The following is a 20,860-nucleotide window of genomic DNA, read 5'->3' on the forward strand; positions in this document are numbered from 1 at the left end:
GGCAGATCAAAAAAAAATATATAATATGAAGACAAACAATTTAACAAAAATTTAACAATACAAATGATAAGCATGCAAGTTTCATATAACTGGAGGAAACTCTGAATCGTCGTTCAAGTTAAATCGATCTTCGGATACATCAGTCAAGCTGTCGACATGATTCTCTGCATCTGTAATAAATAATTATAGTTTATCCAACAAATATATTATATTTTGTGAGAGGATTGCTCAACATTGAAATATGTATAATGTATAATGTAATATTTTTGTCTAAGTACGCATTTTGTTGTCAAATGAAAAATTCACAAATGTTATGAGTTCTTATGAAAAATACCTGACTGACTGGATGGAGGATGTCCCCTGAGGGCACCAGCATAACTTCCGACTGGATCTTTTTAGGTATTATCATAAACACAAATACACACATAGATTACAGCAGGTTCATTTGAAGGACAGCAATTTAGAGAGAAGGAATCGAGCAGCAGAAAACAAAACCAACAACGGTGTCATTCAAACCATGTTAAAATTAAGGGCAAAAGCTGCATACTCACTCGCTACAGATAGTGTGTAATCCAAGCAGTCCTCAGTCATATGATTAGTGTCTAACACTACTGCGGTCCCAGTATCTGTTGCAAACAATTTTAGAAACTACCAGTCAACGACTCATAACAAATGTTAAATGACTTGTTACAAATGGAATAAGTTTATCATTTAAACAACGTTTAGTAGAATATTCTAACTCATATATTTTTAATAGATATTATATGAAATTTCACTAAAATATAAGCATAGGACAATGTGATATTATTTTAAAAAGCCTCACATTTTGTGTACCTCAAATTCGTTTTAATTAATTTTTGTTTGTTTGGTATGTTAACTGATGTGAGTTATGATGATCAAATATTATACTAATAGTTTTAAATGATGAAATAATTTAAATTTAGAGATTGATTTTACAAACCTAAATTTTTATCAATTGAGGATTCTGTCCTCATGTTTTTGTCTAACTTGGTTATATTGGCCTCCTTCAATTTGATTGGTTTAGGGCTGTCCACTACATCTAATTGGCCATCCAGTCTAATATAGAGACATAGTTCAATATATATCGATTTATTAATTCAAATTTACAACAATTATACAAACACAAAGCATTGACAAACCTATGAGTACGCCAAAGAGTACATTCACCGCCTTCTTCCATATCTAAATTATAAACGTATAAATATCCATGGGATGAAGCAACCAGGAGCCTTAAAACTTTGTCAACCCTAGAAACAATAAATCAAAAGTAATTTCAAAATGTTTTGTTTTTAGTAAATTGGTTACTTACATCACTATAGTACAAATGTTTTTTAGTCCCTGAAACGGTAGATGGATTGAAGCTACTGCTCTTCCCTGGTTGAACACATCTGTTACTTGAGTCGGTAAATAATTAGCTGATGCAGTAACGGCTTTTGACAAAAACGACATCCAGCTTTGTTGTTCGTCGGGCATTTGTGGACTACAGAGAATAAAAGAGAAAACATTTTTATTATCATCCATTAAACGCACATTATGATGAATAGTAAATTACATTTCTTTGGTGTCATCCAATTTGAACACGTGCACTGTTTCAGTATTACTTGATGAACACAAGTACAAGCCATCAATACTGAACGCCAAGCTACAAATACTGACACAGCGCTTAACACCACGACGGAACTCATACAGTTTGGCACCATCAGAAATGTTGAACACTCTAATAACTGTGCCTCGTTCACTGGCCGTCGCTATTCTATTACCCTGGTGGCTAATGGCCATTGCCGCCAAAGGACTTTCATGAGCTGAGATCATGGACACAGATTGCTAAAATACAATTCAATTAATTTCAACTCAAAAAATCAAAACAACGAGCATATATAAAATGATTACCAAATTGATGGCATCAAAAATTTGCACTTCACCGGTTGTACTTGAACCGGGATAGGCCAAATAGCACATATCACTATTTGTAGACAGACAACAAAGTCCCGCTGGGTTAGGTGGAGTGTCTCTGATTGTATGCAAGACCTTCATGTCATGTATATTGTGTATGTACAAAGATTCTTCTAGGCATACAACTAATCTCTGCCAAAAATAAATTGACAATAATTAACGCCATTACAGGTACGTTACCTACTCTAAAGAAATAAACATAATACTTACAGCCCTGTTTAGTTTCACACCTAGAATAGTGTTTGAGTAGCTGTAGTTACATATTTCATTCCCTTTTTTAAAATGGCACACTCTTAACTTACGTGGCGACGACAAGCTGACCACTGCAACCAGGCTACTGCTGAATAGCCTCTCCACAATACAGATATCTTCAGATTCTGTCACAATTTCAAGTATAATTTTTACACAATTCAATATTTTCATTTAATTAAATTAGCCTTACCATTTTCATATATTTGGTCTAAATTATCAACGGAAGACAATGAGTACAAACGATATCCAGTCTTTGTACCAACAGCAAGTGACCTAAAACAAAATAAATATATGTTAAGTATTTACCAAAATTAAAAAAAAAAAAAAGTTAAACGATTTATTCATATTTCATAGTAGATTTTAGGATTGGTATTTCCGTACAAATTAAATGAATTAAATGTATATAAGTTTTTCAGTTACAGATATTTACTGTAACTATCAGTGGTGTAAATGACATAATAATTGTACTTAAACTACTACAAAAAGTCATTATCACAGCTTACTGAGGTTTTAATCTTAGTAGATACTTTAAGCACAAATGAAACTCTGGTTGAGATTGCGGCTAGCTGAAGCAAATCATCGTTCTAAATACTATGATGACCAGATAACTCAGACAAATAGTCAATCTCATCATCTACATAAAATCGAATCACAAAAAACGTAGTTGATATTCTACTCCTATCTGAAAATTTCACCCACGGAATTATTGTTATCTGAACCACAAAAATAAAAAAAAAATTAATAATTATTGTATTTAGTTGATTAAATATATGTTTGAAATATATATTTTTTTTTAATGTGCTAAACGGTCTGCATAATGAAGTTTTCACTTCAAAAAATTGAAATACATTTTGATTAAAACCTAACGAGAGTAGGTACAACAAATGTCAGTCCTTAGGTACTTGTGTATAACATTTTTCTGGAAGACTATTTTAAAATTCTAAAAAAGGACTCGCTGAAACATATCATCTGCGTGCATTCAATCTAAGTGTACGATTATATGAAACTTATGAATTTATGATGTACTTCTTATACGAAAAAAAAATCAATATAATCTCGGAGATATTTTTGCCAATATATTACCTACCGCATTAAGTCATCATTTTTGAGAACGGTAATTTTTATTTAATAATTGAATATGTTGACTTAGCATTTTTTAGGCTAGCGAATGTAATCCAGGTACCTATCATAAAACATTACGCAAGAAGAAAATCAGGCTTTGAGGGAACAGAAATGATTTATCATATAATATTGATGACCATTTCAGTGACCATATAACCAATGAAGAGGTAAGTACACTCCATATACCTATAAGGAACCTATATATACCTAATAATAAGTCTATGGTACACTCATTGACGGATTCAGCCCCTCGTACAAATTTAAAATTAGCCACCCCAAAACTAACACTGTACCTACTTATTATACATGCGGCCATGCGGGCACTTAATAAACATACCTATTTACTATCTGCAGTTATAAAATATATTAACCAATAATCAAATCTCACTTAAACAATAAACAGGGTAATTCTAAATTCACCAAGAGCATCTCATATCCTTTCACTACGCACTACCTCATTCAAAATTCGATTTTCGGAATTTTTAAGTGCACTTAAAGACCTGCAGAGTTTCGTGTACTGAGATTGTTATATGTAAGTCAAGAAGTTTTGTGCAGCGACACAAAATTCTTTTTTTCAGTACTTTAGTACAGTACTTTCTCCAAATTGTGAATCAAATGATTCTTTTGAAAAAATGTTAACACATCTATACAAATAATACAATATCAAACTTCGCAGGTTCCGAGTAATTCAACTTAATGTGTTAGGGAAATAGTCCTTATTCTACAATAATGGTTATTTGAAATATAAAATGGATACAATTTTCTGTCCAGCACATTGTACATTTGTACCCATACAATTTTTACTAATTCAATTTTTTAATATATTAATAATTAGGTTACTAAGTTATTTTAATTTTCTAATCATCATAGTCGCCATATCGTTTAAACCTACCATTATATATTATTATCTATAGCACACAAAGTTAAATAAATCATAAGTCTTAAGTTACTAGTTTGAATTCAAATTTGTGTACCTGTTAATTGTTATACACCAGAGCGTAATTTATTAATAAGGTTGAATCTATATAGGTTGGCAGGTGGCCGTCGGTCTAAGACTCGGCTCTAAATATTATATTTATTATCCTAGCTTACTTGTTTATACTTAGGTATATTGGACAATTCAACAATGTTGTTCTTTCAATGTTATACACTATATACCTACCATATTAATCACAATGCACTTTTTTTATATGATGAATACATTGGAAAAAAATCAATTTGTTTTGAAAGTATTTTGTTAATATTGACACGTGTAAATTAAACAAAAAACCTTGCATCGTGATTATGAAACATATGCACCGTCGCACCAAGTAACCTTGATAGATGCACACTGCACACTGCATAGTATGCACATTATAGATACACTTGTAGTATTTGCTATGCTTCTAGTCATATTTCATTTTATCAAGATAGTTATATCCCTAGTTTACCAGACCTTGGTATTTAAAACGACGTATAAGGTAAACAAAAAGCACTACAGTTTTAAAACATTATAAAGAACGACATGACTAACACTAATTCCTATTAAATACTTTACAGGTACAACTTAAAATTATAATAATACTCGTACAAAACACATTTTAGAGAATATTGAACTACGAACCGCGTATGGCCATACATGTACTATAAAAGTAGTTACATAATGTTCTTCTACTCAAATCTAATTACAAATAAAATCTATTGTTTTCATTTGTTATGGAAAAAAAATGAATAAATATAAAAGTTAGAAGACACGAAGGACGATAATATTATCGCAAGTAAGTAATACAAAATGCGTGATGCAAATCTATATAAATTTCAATTTAATTTATTTCAAGTACAGATGTACCTATACGAGTTCTTTATTATTTAAAACATATTTTGTAAAACATGAATCTTATATGTCAGGATGCTAATAGAAAATCGTTAATTATTTGATTCTATAGCGATACATACAACATTTAGTAGAAGTATTAGCTATATTATACATGAAAAATAAGACAGCATACAAGACACATATACCCAGCCACCATATCGTACTTCTTTTTTTATATATTTGTTTTTATAGGATTTATATTTATTACGTGAAATTAATTTTAGTTTTTGTTAACAATTTAAATTCAAAAAAACTCTTTAAAAATCATTTATTAGTATGTGTTTTGTATTGACTAAAGAGGCCTTCACTTGGGAAACATTCTTTCATAATGATAATATAACTACCTATGCATAACCTAATGTGTAACGAACACATTTTTAAAACAAATTATTATGCTATGTTGGTACACTTTTTAAAATACCCAAATATATTTTTTAATTAATATTGTTATAATTTTAAAATCACTGTTGATTATTTAAATAGTGAACCATAATAGAATGGATAATCAGCATATTGTTTCCTAATAATAATAACTTCGTATCTTAGTTTAACTCATGTTATCAAGAGTTGTGTTCTGTTTAAGAAAATTGAAATTCAATCGTTTCCAAAAATTGAGTCTGACATCATATTAAGAAAGTATAAAAATAATATTAACGGATATTTTATATCTGCAGGTAATAACGAATTAGAAAAACAGATTGGACGTTGAAATTATCAGCATTAGCTATATAGAAAATAACAAGTCTACCATCCATACATTCATATACCTACATATTTACATATAGATATATACACTATGTAAACATACCAGTTGTTATATTTTAAACACGTTTTTTTATATTCATATAATTACGCAATTTTAAATTTTAGTAGTTAATAAGTATACAATTTACTATGTTAAATGTGAACTGTAATGTCTGTATATTCTGAAGTACTTATTATATCCACTAGGTATAATATTCCACCATTTCACGTATTTCAGTTAATTCTTATGGACGCTTTAATTATTTTAATAAAATACATGTTTCAAAATCCATACAAATACTGTATTGTACTTAGTAAATTACAATTTATTAGCATTTAGAAATAATTTATAATGCACTATTCGAACGAAATATTAAGAATAATTTATTACAATAAAGAAAACTGAAAAATAACCTCCACTAAGTGATAAAATGATTTGGACAATAAAGAGTATAATCATCTCGCGATAATTTAACAAAATTATAATTGAATTAGTAAATCTCATCAAACATCGGCGTGTATGTACAAATAAATAGACAATTAAAAGATAACTACGATGACATATTATTGTTTACTTATCATTAAACAATAACTACGCATACGGAATACGTTGTTATGAAAGAAAATTAATTATTAAGTATTAAAATCACGTAAGATTACGTTTTTTTGTTTCTATTTGACACACGTATGCTGCTCAATAAAATCACGTCCTATATATCATTTTAAAAAAATGATAATAATAATCGCGAATCTCGTATTATAATTTATAGTGACTGGTATGTTGCCCTCTATTTATTTATTTTCAATTTAATTGTTTCAGCACTTCCTATATATAATATATATTTTTTAAGATAATAAATCCAAACCAAATTATTTTGATAAAAATGTGTGTTACCTCACAGTATTTAATCGCTTTTGCGGTTACAAAATGTATATAATATGTACATTAGTACACTAAAATGATATTGTGTAGTACCATTTGCCCATGTTAAAGGTTATTATAATAATAATTATACCTATTATTACTGCTAAGTTATAATCATCTACGTCATAAATCATTTTCATATAAACATATTTATACATAAATAAATATAAAGTTCCATAATTATATAATTAATTGGTACATATATTATATACACATAGAAGTTTATTCCCAGTACATATAATAACGTTTAACAGTTACGATTATATTGACAATATTAGTGACAGAAGACAGACAAGATCCCGGGGACAAAGAAAAATACCGCTCCACAAGACACAAAGAAACAAAGACGTATCTCTATATCTATGTATAGGTATTAAAATATATGGCCTTTATAAATATTATTACAAGACTTTAAGTCATAGCTCGTACATTTTAAGCCGTTACATTACCAAGACCCTTAAAAATTTGTTTAATTATACCATGTCAGAATACAATTAATAAAACACTCGTAATGAAAATTTTGTTCTCCGAACTGCATCAACAGCATTAGATATGAAAACACTAAATTTATAGTAACTGAAATAATAAGTTACTAAACTTTATACAGAGTGATTCGGCAAGCGTGCTCATGGCTCACCCCCATTTTTTTCATTTAACTAATAATGAACTTGTTCAAATTCTATTTTTAGGGATTTTTAAGTATACTTATTAAAATACTCACTTACATTCTTTATACAATTATATAATTCAGTTTTGTGTCCTACTTCTTTTTTTCAGTAAATATTTTATTAGTTGGCCAGTTGGGTTATTTGAGAATTGTATGTATCTATTTCGAAATTCGTACGAGTAGCTATGAGTTGTCCACGATAATGAATTTGGGAGATATGGGAGTTATCTATGATAATTTTAAAATGTTAGTAACTAATATATTAATTCGCATCAACAATTTATAATTTGTAAAACTATTTTTAAGTATTATTATTCTTATACTATACACATTTTGATCAATTTGATAATTCAGAAATGACTATTATTCGAGTTTTGATTTTGATGCATAAAAATCTGAATGAATGAAAATACTTAAACTTAAAAATGCCAAAATATAGAATTTGAAAAATGCATTATTAAAAGAAAAAAATGGGTGCGATTATGTTTGATGAAACATCGTTAAAAAACGTATACGTAAACGTATTTTTCTTACGTAAAATTTCAAACTTCTTGCCACGTCGAATATACTAATTTCACTATAAAAAATCCCTCGTATATTTTAAATAATATTCCTGTACCTATAGGATTGTTCATTTATTTTAAATCTCTAAGGTCAACTGGTTAATTACATAACTATATATAACAAGTCCTCCACACTCAATGTATAGTATGAGAACCACTGAATAAAAATTTACAATTTAATGTGCAGGTGTGTATTATGGCCGTGTAGGAATCGAGGAGAAGTACATAACCCCACGCACACAACAAAGTAGAGATATATAGGGAAAGTATCACTAGCATTATTGTTTTATACGTCATATTACCTATATAGCCAAAATATAGACAGGATAACAACGCAAAAAAATTATTGAGATCGCAGACCATACAATAGGAATATAGGACGAATGATGATGATGGCTGATGAAATTTAATAAACTGTATACCTTAGATTATATAGTTAAATAATTATAACAAGACGAAATAATTTCGTTTATATTAAGTATGATTTTAATTTTTAATTTATAAAAAATTGCTTAAAATTCTATAGTCGATGCTACAACGTTCTGCGCGCTATTAGCGACCGCAGCGTATAATATATTATAATGTACATGTAATGTATATTTTTTATGGATATAGTATTTATTGGTTGAGTTTGTAAAATTGCATAATTAGATGGATTGCAAGGTAAAAAATGACTCATTGTCAGAAAAAAATTGCTCAAATCATTATAATAACAATCATCAAACCTTGGGTTTATGAACCGTAACTTTGGGCAGCGTGGAAGTAAAACAAGTGGCGATCATAATATTATACAGTATCAGTACAGTCTGGTCATACAGTTTTTTTTAGAGTATAGGCATAATATTATAAACTTACCTAGTACCTATAGAAATGATATAAGAAAAAAAATAGTATCAATACGTATACCAATATAGTGCATTAATAATATAAACGTTAATAATATGTACTTTAATACTGAAACACGTGAGGATTATATGATACAATGGTAAGTATAATGATTAATTACGATCCTGGATCGTGTCAAATGGTAAAAGCCAAACATTTTATTTTTTTTGCAAGCGACTGAAATTTAGGGAATTTCTACATTTTATAACATTACAATATAAATATCGTTATCGCAAAACACTATGACGACGGATGTACGTTGCGATAGTTTACGGTGTAAATAATAGTAAATAATATTACATAATTTATAACTGCACATATTGATATTATTTTATTAAATATTATGATATTTTAATGTTATGTAATACCGCTAGCTTCGCTTGCACTCAATTTGTAGCCCTGACAAAATTGCCGAATTATTTTTAAAATTCATATAGTAATTTATCAGTTTGTATCATAATATATTATATCATAGAAAAACGCATAGCATCAATTATATATTATTAAGTATATCATGTTCAAAATCGTACTTGCTCAACACTTTTTTACCAGCGGTACCAAAACTGAAATATTTGAGTTCCGGAGTACCGTTCGACATTAAATATAATACCGGTATATGCGCGTGCGATACGCCGAATCACGATATCGCGACGACAAAATTCGAATTTTTATTTTTTTTAGCACATCTTCACTTCGAACTCCCGTTATTGTAACCGGAGGTTTTGCACACGCCTCGTATAATTAGGTATTAAAATTAATTATAATACTCGTTTAAAAACCAAAAAAAAAAAAAAAACAGAAAACGAAACTTCGATTATTTCTAATAGTATTATTATGTTTCAAATCAAAATATTAATAATAATAAACATACAGAATCACAGCGACACGACGGCAAGTATTGCAAAAATCATATCACAACCACAACAGTGCAGTTGTTGTTATAGGTACCTACGGCGGCGGCCGACTATATACATATAGCGATCTTCGCGTCGAACTGCATGCTATCGTTTAGCACAGTTTTCAGCACTTATTGACCATGGCAGCGGTGCGTCGACTGTTACACGCGCACTGCACACACCCACAAACACACACGCGCGCGCAGCACACACACGCGGCGCACAACCAGCACAGTCGCTCGCGCGTATAGTAATAATAACAACAACAACAACAACAACAACAACACTACAACAGATAACGCGCTCGTCTCTATTACAATAATCGTTGTTGTCGTAATGACTGTAATGACAGGTAGTCGAGTTACGTGTCATAAAAGATGGGTCCCACAACACATTTTGACATATTTTCAATATTATAATTAGGTAGTAAAAAATAATTGTTGTTGTGAGTACGGCGAGCGCACGTCGGATCGCCGCCGCAGCGCGTTACCACCAAATCGTGTGCGCGGATAGCGTGTCGTCGCAGTGGTTTCGCGAACGCGGTGCGCCGTTTTTCTCGCCGCGGACCAAAGTTCACGCGTGGAACTGTGTCACGTAGAGATAGCGGCGGCAGTGGTGGTGGTGACGGAAAAGAGGACCCGCGGTGAGCCTGAGATTTACAGCCGAAACAGCCGTCCGCGATAATAATGTTACAAAAATTCAAGCGTTGGCCGATTTTCGATTTTTTCGTTCAGTCCGGAACGAAACGAGGTGCGCCTACGCGCGGGGCATGAGAACTGGAGATTTGTGTTTCGAAAAAATACTGATTATTCCTGGAATGCCAACGATATCGCTGGTCGGAGCTCGTGATGTGCGCTGTTGTTATTGTTGTTGCGACTCGCGACTGTCATATTATTATTATTATTACACATTTACACCGTCGTGGAGAATCACTTTCGCCCGCCGCCGCGTTAGCGCGAAACTTAACTTGACCTCCAACCGTGACCTGGTTAAAAACGCAAACGAACGTGTAATTTATTTTGAACGCATTGCCGCTGTTTGGCGGGACCGGACCGCCTTGACGTTTAAAAATGGGCGAACAGCTGTAGCCGTCCGTTGCATTACATATTAATTGTTACTTCTATTATATCACGTCATAATAATAAAATCCTCCAGCTGAACGCACAAGCTCCTAACTAACGACGCATGGTTTCGCGCTGTGTAAGTTTTACATACCTACTTTGCACGAACACTCGCGCGCGCGTGTGTGTGTGGGTATATCGTACATAATGTACAAATTAATATATTATTATATCGTCAATTATTACACACGAGATGTATGATCTAGCGACTGGCAACACTAATTTTCAGTCAATTTTTTTTTTTAATAAACATTGTCATTAAAAATAATTATAATACTTCAAAAGAACAAACTATAATTATTTTACATAACCTACTAAATAATACGGATGTATAAATTTTCAAATTGGATTAGGAAATTAGTATGACCAGTTAAAATTGATTAGACTCTAGATTGATGTCGAAACACAGTAGTTAATAATATTGACTCGGTTACACAATTATTAATATTCTTCATAGAGTACTCATATCAAATAAATATATGCAATAAGTTATTATTATTGTTTACCTCTGTTGACTGTTACGCGTATGGCATATCTATGACGGAATGCAGTTGTAACTATTTCATTTACGAATCCGCTAAAAGTTGTTCAAACAAATTTGTCACTGTAAACATATATTAATTGGATAGGGTGTTTCAATAAGTTATGATATAAAACCATGTTATAAACAAGATTTAATTTATTTCAATTATTATAAATTTTTTATTTAATGTTTTAGTTTAACCAATTTAAATATATCCTAAATTTCTTATAACTGTATTATTTTTAATTTATATAGATTCTGTCTCCTGTATTAAGTTCAATACTTCAATGCACAATAATATGTTAAATCGTTAATAGGTTCCTCATAGATAATGAATCATAGTATAGGTATATCACTAACTACCTAATAAAAACATAGAGAAGTACTTGGAATTCTTTGAAAAAAATTAAAAATCGAGACAGTAATTAAATATAATTATATTTTCTGAAGATTTTTACTGCAATATAGTGTATTAAACTAATATTATTTGTTTTACAATAAACTATAAAGTAAGATGTATCTATATATTACGTATACGAGTGGGTGCTGCATTTGGTTATCTGATACCAAGTGAGTGGTAGGTTTAATGGACTAAAAATATTTAGTAGAACACAATAGTTTTAAGAATATGGAAATGAATATATATATATTACAACTGGTAAATTACAAGTAATAATAATACAAATAATATTGTTAAGAACTAGGTAGAAACAGCAAAGAACACACAAAATTAAGCTTGTCCCAAAATGCTCAAAACCTTGGCTGCCGACTCCAATTATATAATATATAATCATCAACATTGATAAATATTCAATTTGAAACATATTAGACACAAGATATGAATTTATGAAACCATTAATTATACTATGATAGTCGTTATATCACAATCTTCACAAAAAAAGTGCCAAAAATGAAATATTAATATAAAATATGAAATTCGAATTGAGTAAATTGTTTGTATTTACATAGTAAAAAATGTAAACTTGTACTTTTTAATTAACTGAAACATTTACAAAAAATATATACTAGTTAATTTATATTAAAAAAAACGATTGATAAAGATTGATGTTCAATTGTGATTCAAATATCAAGGTATGTAAAGAAAATGTAAAGAAAATGTATGACTTTAAAAATTCATTTTTATATTATTATTCAAAATAGTTTTATACAAAGATGAAATACCCCATACAACACAAATACTAAATATATAATGCTAATAATAACTAACATTAATTTTGTACTGTAGTCCATTAATTTAAATAAATATCTAAATTACATGAGTAATATCATGAGTGATTTATCTTTTTAAAATTTGATGATTATTAAAATTAAAATATAGGATGGTACAGAATGTGTTCTTTGAACAAATAAGAGGATAACATTTTTAAACTAAGTACTACATATTTTATTAAACATATAAAATACAGTCTGTTTTTAATCAATTAATAAAATATATTTTATACACTGATGTAATAATACAAATTATAGTTGTCAACTAAAATGTATGAATAATTATGATTATTAATTTATAGTAATACAATTTTAAATGAAAGCATACTAGTATAAAAGCCCAAAGTTAACTAATTAAAGCAAAATTAGAAATCTAAAATTGTAGTACTCAATTAAAAAAACCTTAATTTTAAATAGGATTTAAATGGTTATTTAATCCATAGTGAAAATTTTAAAAAAAAAAGACATAATTTAAAACAAATGAAAAATATATCTCCAGTGAATGTTTGTGTAAAATAAGTGAACCATCAAATATGTTCTTAGTTGTCAGCATTGTATTTTCATTCAATGGATCCTTCATCGTGATCTTGTGAATTCCTGTTACCATTATCATTGCCATCAAGTTGCCATTTATTGGTTTCAGAAGTCGGTTCTGGTGGAGTCTTGGGCTTGTTATTAGCAATATGCTGTTGATCTTCACCACTACCACCAGAATAACGTTTTCTATATTCTTTCGTGGAATTTTTAGATCCACTACGGCTCTTACTACGGCTACGACTACGGCGATTTGGTGAACCTGAGTAACTGCGCCTCTCATAGTGTCTATTTCTATCATATTGTCTAGGTCTGTAATGGAAGAATCTTTGCCTTCCACCGCCTCTTTGTCCTCTATTATTCCAGTTATTGTTATAGTTATTATAATTTTGTCTGTGCACATATCCTCCACGATGTTGGAAACCACGATTCTGAAAACCACGATTATGATGATTTTGATTTTGAAAACGTGGTTTATAGTATGTGCCACGGTTACGATTATTGTAGTATGGCATGCGATTGCGATGATGCATGGAACGAGAACGTGAACGGGAACGAGAGTATGAGCGCGAAGATGAACGAGAACGATTTGAACGTGAAGATGAATAACGTCGATGTCGAGGATAAGATCCTGAACGGCTCCTGGTTTTTGACTTTGACGTCTCTTTGGGCTTCTTTTTAAATGGCGACTGACTTGAACGACCTCCAGAACTTCTACTTCTTGAATAATTGAGGCGCCTCTTAGATACTGATCGGGTACGTGATCTTTGCTTGTTATTGGGACTTGTAAGTCCTGAGTTAAAAGATTGCTTTTGTTGAAACTCCATACTATTCATATTATTCTCAGGAACTGGATGAGTTGAAGGAGGTGGAATAAAATATCCTTTGTTGTTGTCATACATAGTAGGAAATGTATGCTCTGTATTATTAGTCTCATTATTATTGGATGATTGAGTTCTCTGTAACTCGTGATTTGTAGGCAGCAGACGGTTATTGTCCCAATTGTATGGTCCGCTATCAGTTGTCTCCTTCTTCTTGACCTTAACGTAAGTTGTAGTTGTAGTAGGTAGTTGCATTTTAAACTTAGGTGTTGGAATTAATGATGGATCTTCATCATACTTGTAAGTATTCTTTGGTACTTCTACAGCTTCAGTTGCTTTAAATATGTCCGATTGTTCATTATCCTTATCAATAACATTTTGATCAATGGGTTTATCTGGTTTCACATACTTTTTAAAGAATATATTTTCTTTTAAACTTGATAAATTGGATAAATTTGATTTAACACTCTCCGGATCAGGGAGACTGGATTTTTGGACAACTTGCTGTTCGTTATCAAAGGATTGTTCAATGAATTTGTGTTTTTTTGATTTATTTTTTTTATGATGATGTTCCTGATGGTCTTTAGCACTTTTCTGCTTATTTTTAGAATCTTTTTTCTTGTGTTTATGAGACTTCTTTTTATCTTTAGATTTTTTCATTTTCTTATCTGTCTTTTTTTCTTCATTCTTTAAGGCATAAGCATCTTGTAATAATTTTTGAATATTGATTCCAATTTGCTTACTTTTCTTAATTTTGTTTGATTGACTTAGGAGTATTAACTTTTGGATTCTTCCTTCAATATCACTTTCTTTTTCTGAATTCTGTTGCTGAGATTGAGAATTATCTGTTGCAATAAATGAGGGATTACAGGGTAAACCACCACCATTTGTATTACATCCTTCCATCATAGCTAAGCGTTTACTAAATGGTGATAAGGATCTTTCTTTTTCTACTTTTTGTGAATCATTTCCAGATGATCCATCACTAGAACTATCAGAAGAGGATGTGTGATCAGAGTCAGTATCAGAAGAACTAATACTTTCATCATCCGAAGAACTTCCTGAACTTGAACTATCAGTTGAACTGCTGTTGCTATTATTAGAACTGCTGCTACTACTAGCAGATTTTTCTAAATCCGTATCATTTCTTTTTTTTGGTAAACTGTCAAGCGTATTCATAGGTATTGCTCCTGAAACTAGGAGAGTTGACTTAAGATATTCAATAGATGCTTTAGCTTCATCGTGATCAGGTATTACATGCAAGCATTCTTCATAATATTGTAGAGCTTCTTCTAATTTATTTTGTGACTCTAAAGTCCTAGCATACCCCATTAGAGTTTCACCAAGATACTTACGACCATTTACATGTTTCGAATTAATTTTCAAGGCAGATTTTAGATCTTCAATTGCTTTTGGAAAACGACTTGTATTGGCATATAAAGCTCCTCTAGCTACATAAGCTTCCACATTTAATGAATCTATGGTTAATGCCTTATTTAAGCATAAAAATGCTTCAGAGTGTTGTCCGGCTTTAAAATATTTAATTCCATCAGAGACACTTTGAATAGCCCATTGAGCAGACTGAACTTTGCGAAGTTCTAATGCAATTTCTTTTTCAGGGAAGCTCCCCGACAAAGCTGGTATAATAGAATATCTATCATCAGCCAAACCTGTTATCAACTCCAAGTTTAAAGTATTTGACGGATTTTTAAATCCTGTAGAGTTCTGTAACATTGAGTTATATGATTCATCGTTTTTGCCAGCATGAAACAATTTAAATGTTTGAGGACAATTCTCCATGTTAAATAATCCGAGAAAATCTTTATACTTCTTGTGACATTTAACTCCTTTGATTCCACAAACTAATTTACAAGCTTCAGGTACTACCTCTAATACTTCACAACACAAGTTGTCCCCAATACTAAGACCAGGAATAGATGCTTGACAAAAACCACGAACATTAATATCAGAAACACATCTTATAGGTTCAGTATAAGTGCATAATACCTTTAAAATCAATCCAGAGACAGTTTTTGAGGATATTGAAGTAATTATGATTTCTCCTTCAGAGAGTTCGCTTAAGAAATGTTTTAACTTTGTATCTTTGTTGGTATATCCGAACACTTCAAATGGTGGCATTACAGTAAATGAGTTTATCTCAAAGTCTTCACATTGTTTTTGCTTATTGTTAGCCAAATCAACACTAAAAAATGCCTTTGAATTTTTTGCAATAAACTTATGAAGTTTCAATTGTTTTTCACTATCCAAATCATTATTGATACTATGTCCATTTGTATAAGCTGGGAAACTTATAGTAGAAAGTCCAGCAAGATCTCCAACCTCACCCAATTCACTTCCTAATGCTTCTTGTAAATTAGGCCCATGAAATTGAATGGCAGTATACAGCAAATCTTGGTCCAGTTCGACTTCCATTTTTATCTGAAAATAAATCACAATTAGGTTATTTAAAACAAAAAATAAACAAAAATAAACTAATGGCGTATATATTTACAAATATTTTTATTAAAATAAAACATCTAAAGATAAAGTTAAATACAGAATTAAGTAGAATATTGTTCATTATTTAAAAAAGCAAGGCTATATTATTTACTGATGCGTGATGCATATTTTAATTTATGTATGTAACTAATAAAAGGCTAGAAGTTGATCAACAAGATATAAAACAAAATTATCAAATTAATATAAGTGCCTACATTCAATTTTGGAAGGAATAATAAATGAAAAATATGATGAGCTGCTGAACTGTATTGTATTATGACACAAAACCATGGTAACAGCTTTCTTAAATTGATTTGTTTCCATTGTATTAAATTAAAAATCATGCATGTAACAAAATTTCAAACAAATGTAATGAGTAACTTTGTAATATAGTATTTTTCACTTCAGTTTTAATCAAGAGTTTGAAAATAGTTGTATTATTGTTGTTGATCAGCTTTGCCTCACAGATATTAAATACTAAAAATGTAATAAAAATTCCAACATTTTTATTTATTTATTATTGGTTAGATGTAAGATAAAATTCTATACAAAATAAAAATAGGTACTTAAACTGTTGTTTACCTGGAATATTCTCAGTAATAACGATGAAGTGAATAATAATTTTTTACGTAGATTTGATTACAACCGAAAACTTGGCACTAATAAAATAATTATCCAAAATCATATTTTTGAAAAAAAACATGATACCACAAAACCATGTTCAATAAAATTCTAAAAAAATATAATTTTGAAAAATAATTTATCACAATTTAATAACTCTAGATTAAACTCAAGTGAAAAATGTTAAATTAATTTCACTAATTTCCATTTTAAGTCGATAATATATTGAAATTATTATGTACCTATTACATAATATTACCTTGTTTTTTAAATGTAGTTATCATGAAGTTATCATTAGTCTCATGAAATTTCTATTAGCATAAACTTTACATTAATTAATATCATTTTTTTGTCATAAAAAGTAATATTACGAATTAAAAAAAAGAAACAGCTTTATAAACGCAACAGTCTATGTGAACTGCACACCTTTAGTCAATCTTAATAAATACATCAGTTTTAATATTTGCTACCATGGTTACGTGGCATATTTTTGAGTAAAAGTACATTAGAAGCAAATTAACTTTTAATAAACACATACCCAAAATAATAATAAATCACCTAATACTGTTTTAATATTTAGGTAGGTAGGCAAATAAATGTACAATAATACAACTTTACTCAATTTAAACCTCAAGTTAATAAGAAAAGTGTGAACTTTTAAGTATACATAAAAAAAATGTATAATTTATTATGGTGTTAATATACAGATTTTTTTAAGAAATAGGTTAAAAATTTTATTTACCTAAGAGAACATTCAGTTACTCAACAAATAACAAATAAAGCACGTAAGTGAGATTGATGGCTATCATTTATGTACTATCATACTTTAAATACATAAAAATATATTAATTGAAGTTTTGAATTTATTTAACTCAGACTTACAGTGTTTTATATTTGACTAAAGACTTGAGTTAAATATAAATGAATTAAATCTTTGAAAAAAACATAAGTAAACCAAAATATAATATTTTCAAAAATAAATTTTACCTAGTAACTAAATAATTAAATTTTACTTTCACAGGAAAATTGATTTTATTGGTAAAACTCAGAAAATTCAAGAATATGGCATACTCATAGAAATCGATTACAATATAATATTTTAAAATGTATAATGTCTTTAATTCAATATATAAAATATTGTACTTTACCTATTTGCTATTTGACTGTACACATATAGAGTGTATGTTTTGAATATGTTAAATTAACTAACATTTTAATTTAGATTACTGAATATATTAGTAGCTTATGCAAATGTTTAACTTATTATTCAATACTGTAAATGAGATAATACATAGCCAACATCCAATCACTTCACTTGCAACAATTATTTTTAAATTTAATCAATAAAAAATTAAGAGCATTATAATGTTATAAAATAGTATCAATAATATTGGAAACAATATTTTAATTTCGGTATCCATGGTAACATTATTGTATTATGCTTGAATGAAACAATTTATAGACCTAATATAATATATATCAACCGTATACATATTATATACCATATACATACCATGAAGTTATATTTAAGGTAAAATTTGATTTAAATTTAAAACTTAAATACTAATTTAAAATTTAAAAAAAGAGTATAATACCATCTAAGTTATAGTTGAAATATTAATTGAACGTTAAAAATTGTAAAGTACATAGGAGAGGATATTAAAAAAAAGCAAGTTGTATAAATTGTAGTGTATAAATTACTCTGAAGTCAACAAATTCAAATTAATTGTTATTCATTGTAAACAAAATAAAATATATTAGTAACAGGCAGAAGCAAATTATTTATGCCATGTTGGACTTTTTAAATGCTTTTTTTATTTTGTGGTATTTATTTAAGTCTCACGAAAACGATAAATATATTGTTAAAATTGTAACACTAGTGTTGTAATTTAAATATTCCTTTTCTTTACTAACAAGTAACCATCTATTATAAATTGATTCAACACTATCACAAACATATTATGTATACCTAATGTTTAAAAAAAATACAATAACCTACTTAGTAGCATAACAATAGGAGCAGCGAATTTAATTAATACGTCAGTATAGTGAAATAAAAACTTAAGCAAATCAATTATGAATACAAAGTGGAAAATTCATGAGAACTACACATTCTTTATATATCATGTATAATGTAGAGTATAACGCACAACGGTGTTCGAAAAAACGCATTTTACAATGTACACATTTTGTATCTTTGAATAACTTACATTGTACCAGACAAAAAAATATATAATGCATCGTAGCCGTTACAGTAACTCGTGTAAATCATCACAATAATAATAATAATAATATGGCAGACAATAACGTCCGTCGGGTCATGATGACATAAGTAAGCACGTAGTGGCGGGACAGATATCAAGCAGCAGCGCGAAGTCGCGCAGTTATACTCGGAAGAAACATTTACTTACGTGCTGTCTTGGTTAAAGTTGATAAAGTACAAGCGTTCGTTCAGATCAGAATTTGAGAGGTTCATTTAGCCTGAAACATACCGAAAGGTTTGTGATGTGATCGTGGGTGTCAAAGGCGAGGGAGGTGGGTGAATTCCGTGGGCGAGGGGTGTAGAGGGGGGTTGACATTAAAAGTGTAAACATGGGTTTTCATTAATTTTTTTTTCCGATTCGACCGGGCGGCGAACAGGAAGCCGCCGGAATGGGAATCGGGACCGTTCGTAAATTACTGCGCGTGACCTTGAGCGGTTAATGATAAATTCTGTCGTCCAGTAAACAACGGGCGCGCGACTATCGTTTTCCCCTAATAACTCACCAGCGATTCATGAATCTGTTGCCAAGATTATGCGAGTTGAAACCGCACGCGCACTGTGTCTATGTGCAGACGACCCGTCTCGTCGCGCAGCAAACGCACGGCGACGATGGTAAAAAAATTACAGTTCAAAAAACGCTAATGGCCAAAGAAACACTTTCGATCAGCGATCACGCAAAACGTGACCGAGTGCGAGAAGAACAATAGAAAACAGCCAAGACTCAGCATAGGCTCGTCGTTCGACAGTCGATACACCGCAGACGGTCCAACAACAAGAACGACGAACAAAAACAGTGTAAAATGCAGACGGCGCACAAAATGGTCATACACATGGGCACAGTGCAGACAACAACAAGCGCGTTATTGTAGGCGGTGTTACCGCCACAGGTTTTTCAAAAAACGCGATTTCGCGTTCGCGGTTCCTATAGATCGTCGAATGCGGACGTGCAGGTGCTTACGATTTTGGAAGTTCATAATAACATTTAAATCGTTTAATAATCAAATGAAAAACTTCGTTTCCCACGATTTAAGCTTGCAGGCTGCAGCTCTGAGAAATTAAGGCTTTTAGCTGCAATTATTATAAATAATTAGTCAGCATAATGATTTTATGTTTTGTGTATGGCAACTACTTGTGATTGGTCTTGTTAAGTGTTTTGTAATTTTTAATGAACAGCGTTTTATTAAATCGAAAATGTACATGTTCACGTTGGTAATACAGCAGATTTATAGTGCTCAGGTTTGATAAAAAAAAAGAAAAAAACGTCATTGGAAGAATTGTGATTAGAATAAAAAAAAGTTGGGAGAGCTGATGTCGGAGTGGACTACAGATTATAAGAATATAGCTATGAGACATGTGCAATTGTGC

At 30.3% G+C, this 20,860-nt stretch overlaps 2 protein-coding genes across 5 annotated transcripts; both read right to left on the reverse strand.

Moving 5' to 3' along the window:
• Nucleotides 1-6: 6 nt before the first annotated feature.
• LOC111037636 (WD repeat domain phosphoinositide-interacting protein 2-like) lies at nt 7-10,089 on the reverse strand. 3 transcript variants are annotated; one of them, XM_022320312.1, is made up of 11 exons: nt 9,518-10,089; nt 2,417-2,499; nt 2,185-2,351; nt 1,912-2,106; nt 1,574-1,845; nt 1,331-1,501; nt 1,161-1,268; nt 962-1,077; nt 552-626; nt 335-391; nt 7-170 (listed from the first exon to the last, which is right to left on the reverse strand). In XM_022320312.1, the coding sequence occupies exons 1-11, from the start codon at nt 9,583-9,585 to the stop codon at nt 82-84; spliced, it is 1,401 nt and encodes a 466-aa protein (XP_022176004.1). In that variant the 5' UTR covers nt 9,586-10,089; the 3' UTR covers nt 7-81. The 3 variants fall into 3 exon arrangements, with proteins under 3 accessions (XP_022176004.1, XP_022176005.1, XP_022176006.1); XM_022320313.1 differs by lacking the exon at nt 335-391 and having other exon boundaries at nt 9,518-10,087; XM_022320314.1 differs by lacking the exons at nt 335-391; nt 552-626 and having other exon boundaries at nt 9,518-10,078.
• Nucleotides 10,090-11,948: 1,859 nt separating this feature from the next.
• LOC111037631 (tetratricopeptide repeat protein 14 homolog) lies at nt 11,949-20,309 on the reverse strand. 2 transcript variants are annotated; one of them, XM_022320301.1, is made up of 3 exons: nt 19,999-20,309; nt 19,644-19,713; nt 11,949-16,551 (listed from the first exon to the last, which is right to left on the reverse strand). In XM_022320301.1, exon 3 carries the CDS (start codon nt 16,543-16,545, stop codon nt 13,318-13,320), a length of 3,228 nt encoding a protein of 1,075 aa, XP_022175993.1. In that variant the 5' UTR covers nt 16,546-16,551; nt 19,644-19,713; nt 19,999-20,309; the 3' UTR covers nt 11,949-13,317. The 2 variants fall into 2 exon arrangements, with proteins under 2 accessions (XP_022175993.1, XP_022175995.1); XM_022320303.1 differs by lacking the exon at nt 19,999-20,309 and adding an exon at nt 17,194-17,270.
• Nucleotides 20,310-20,860: the final 551 nt, after the last annotated feature.

This window comes from Myzus persicae, unplaced genomic scaffold (assembly GCF_001856785.1).
Source record: "Myzus persicae strain clone G006 unplaced genomic scaffold, MPER_G0061.0, whole genome shotgun sequence".
NCBI lineage: Eukaryota > Metazoa > Arthropoda > Insecta > Hemiptera > Aphididae > Myzus > Myzus persicae.

What these genes read in the sequence shown, in the direction of transcription:
- LOC111037636 (XM_022320312.1), bottom strand. Translation starts at nt 9,585, where the DNA reads ATGTCGAACGGTACTCCGGAACTCAAATATTTCAGTTTTGGTACCGCT. An exon ending in TTGGATGACACCAAAGAAAT is followed by an intron (nt 1,502 to 1,573) that starts GTAATTTACTAT and finishes TATTCTCTGTAG; the next exon opens with TCCACAAATGCCCGACGAAC. An exon ending in TTACACACTATCTGTAGCGA is followed by an intron (nt 392 to 551) that starts GTGAGTATGCAG and finishes ATACCTAAAAAG; the next exon opens with ATCCAGTCGGAAGTTATGCT.
- LOC111037631 (XM_022320301.1), bottom strand. Translation starts at nt 16,545, where the DNA reads ATGGAAGTCGAACTGGACCAAGATTTGCTGTATACTGCCATTCAATTT.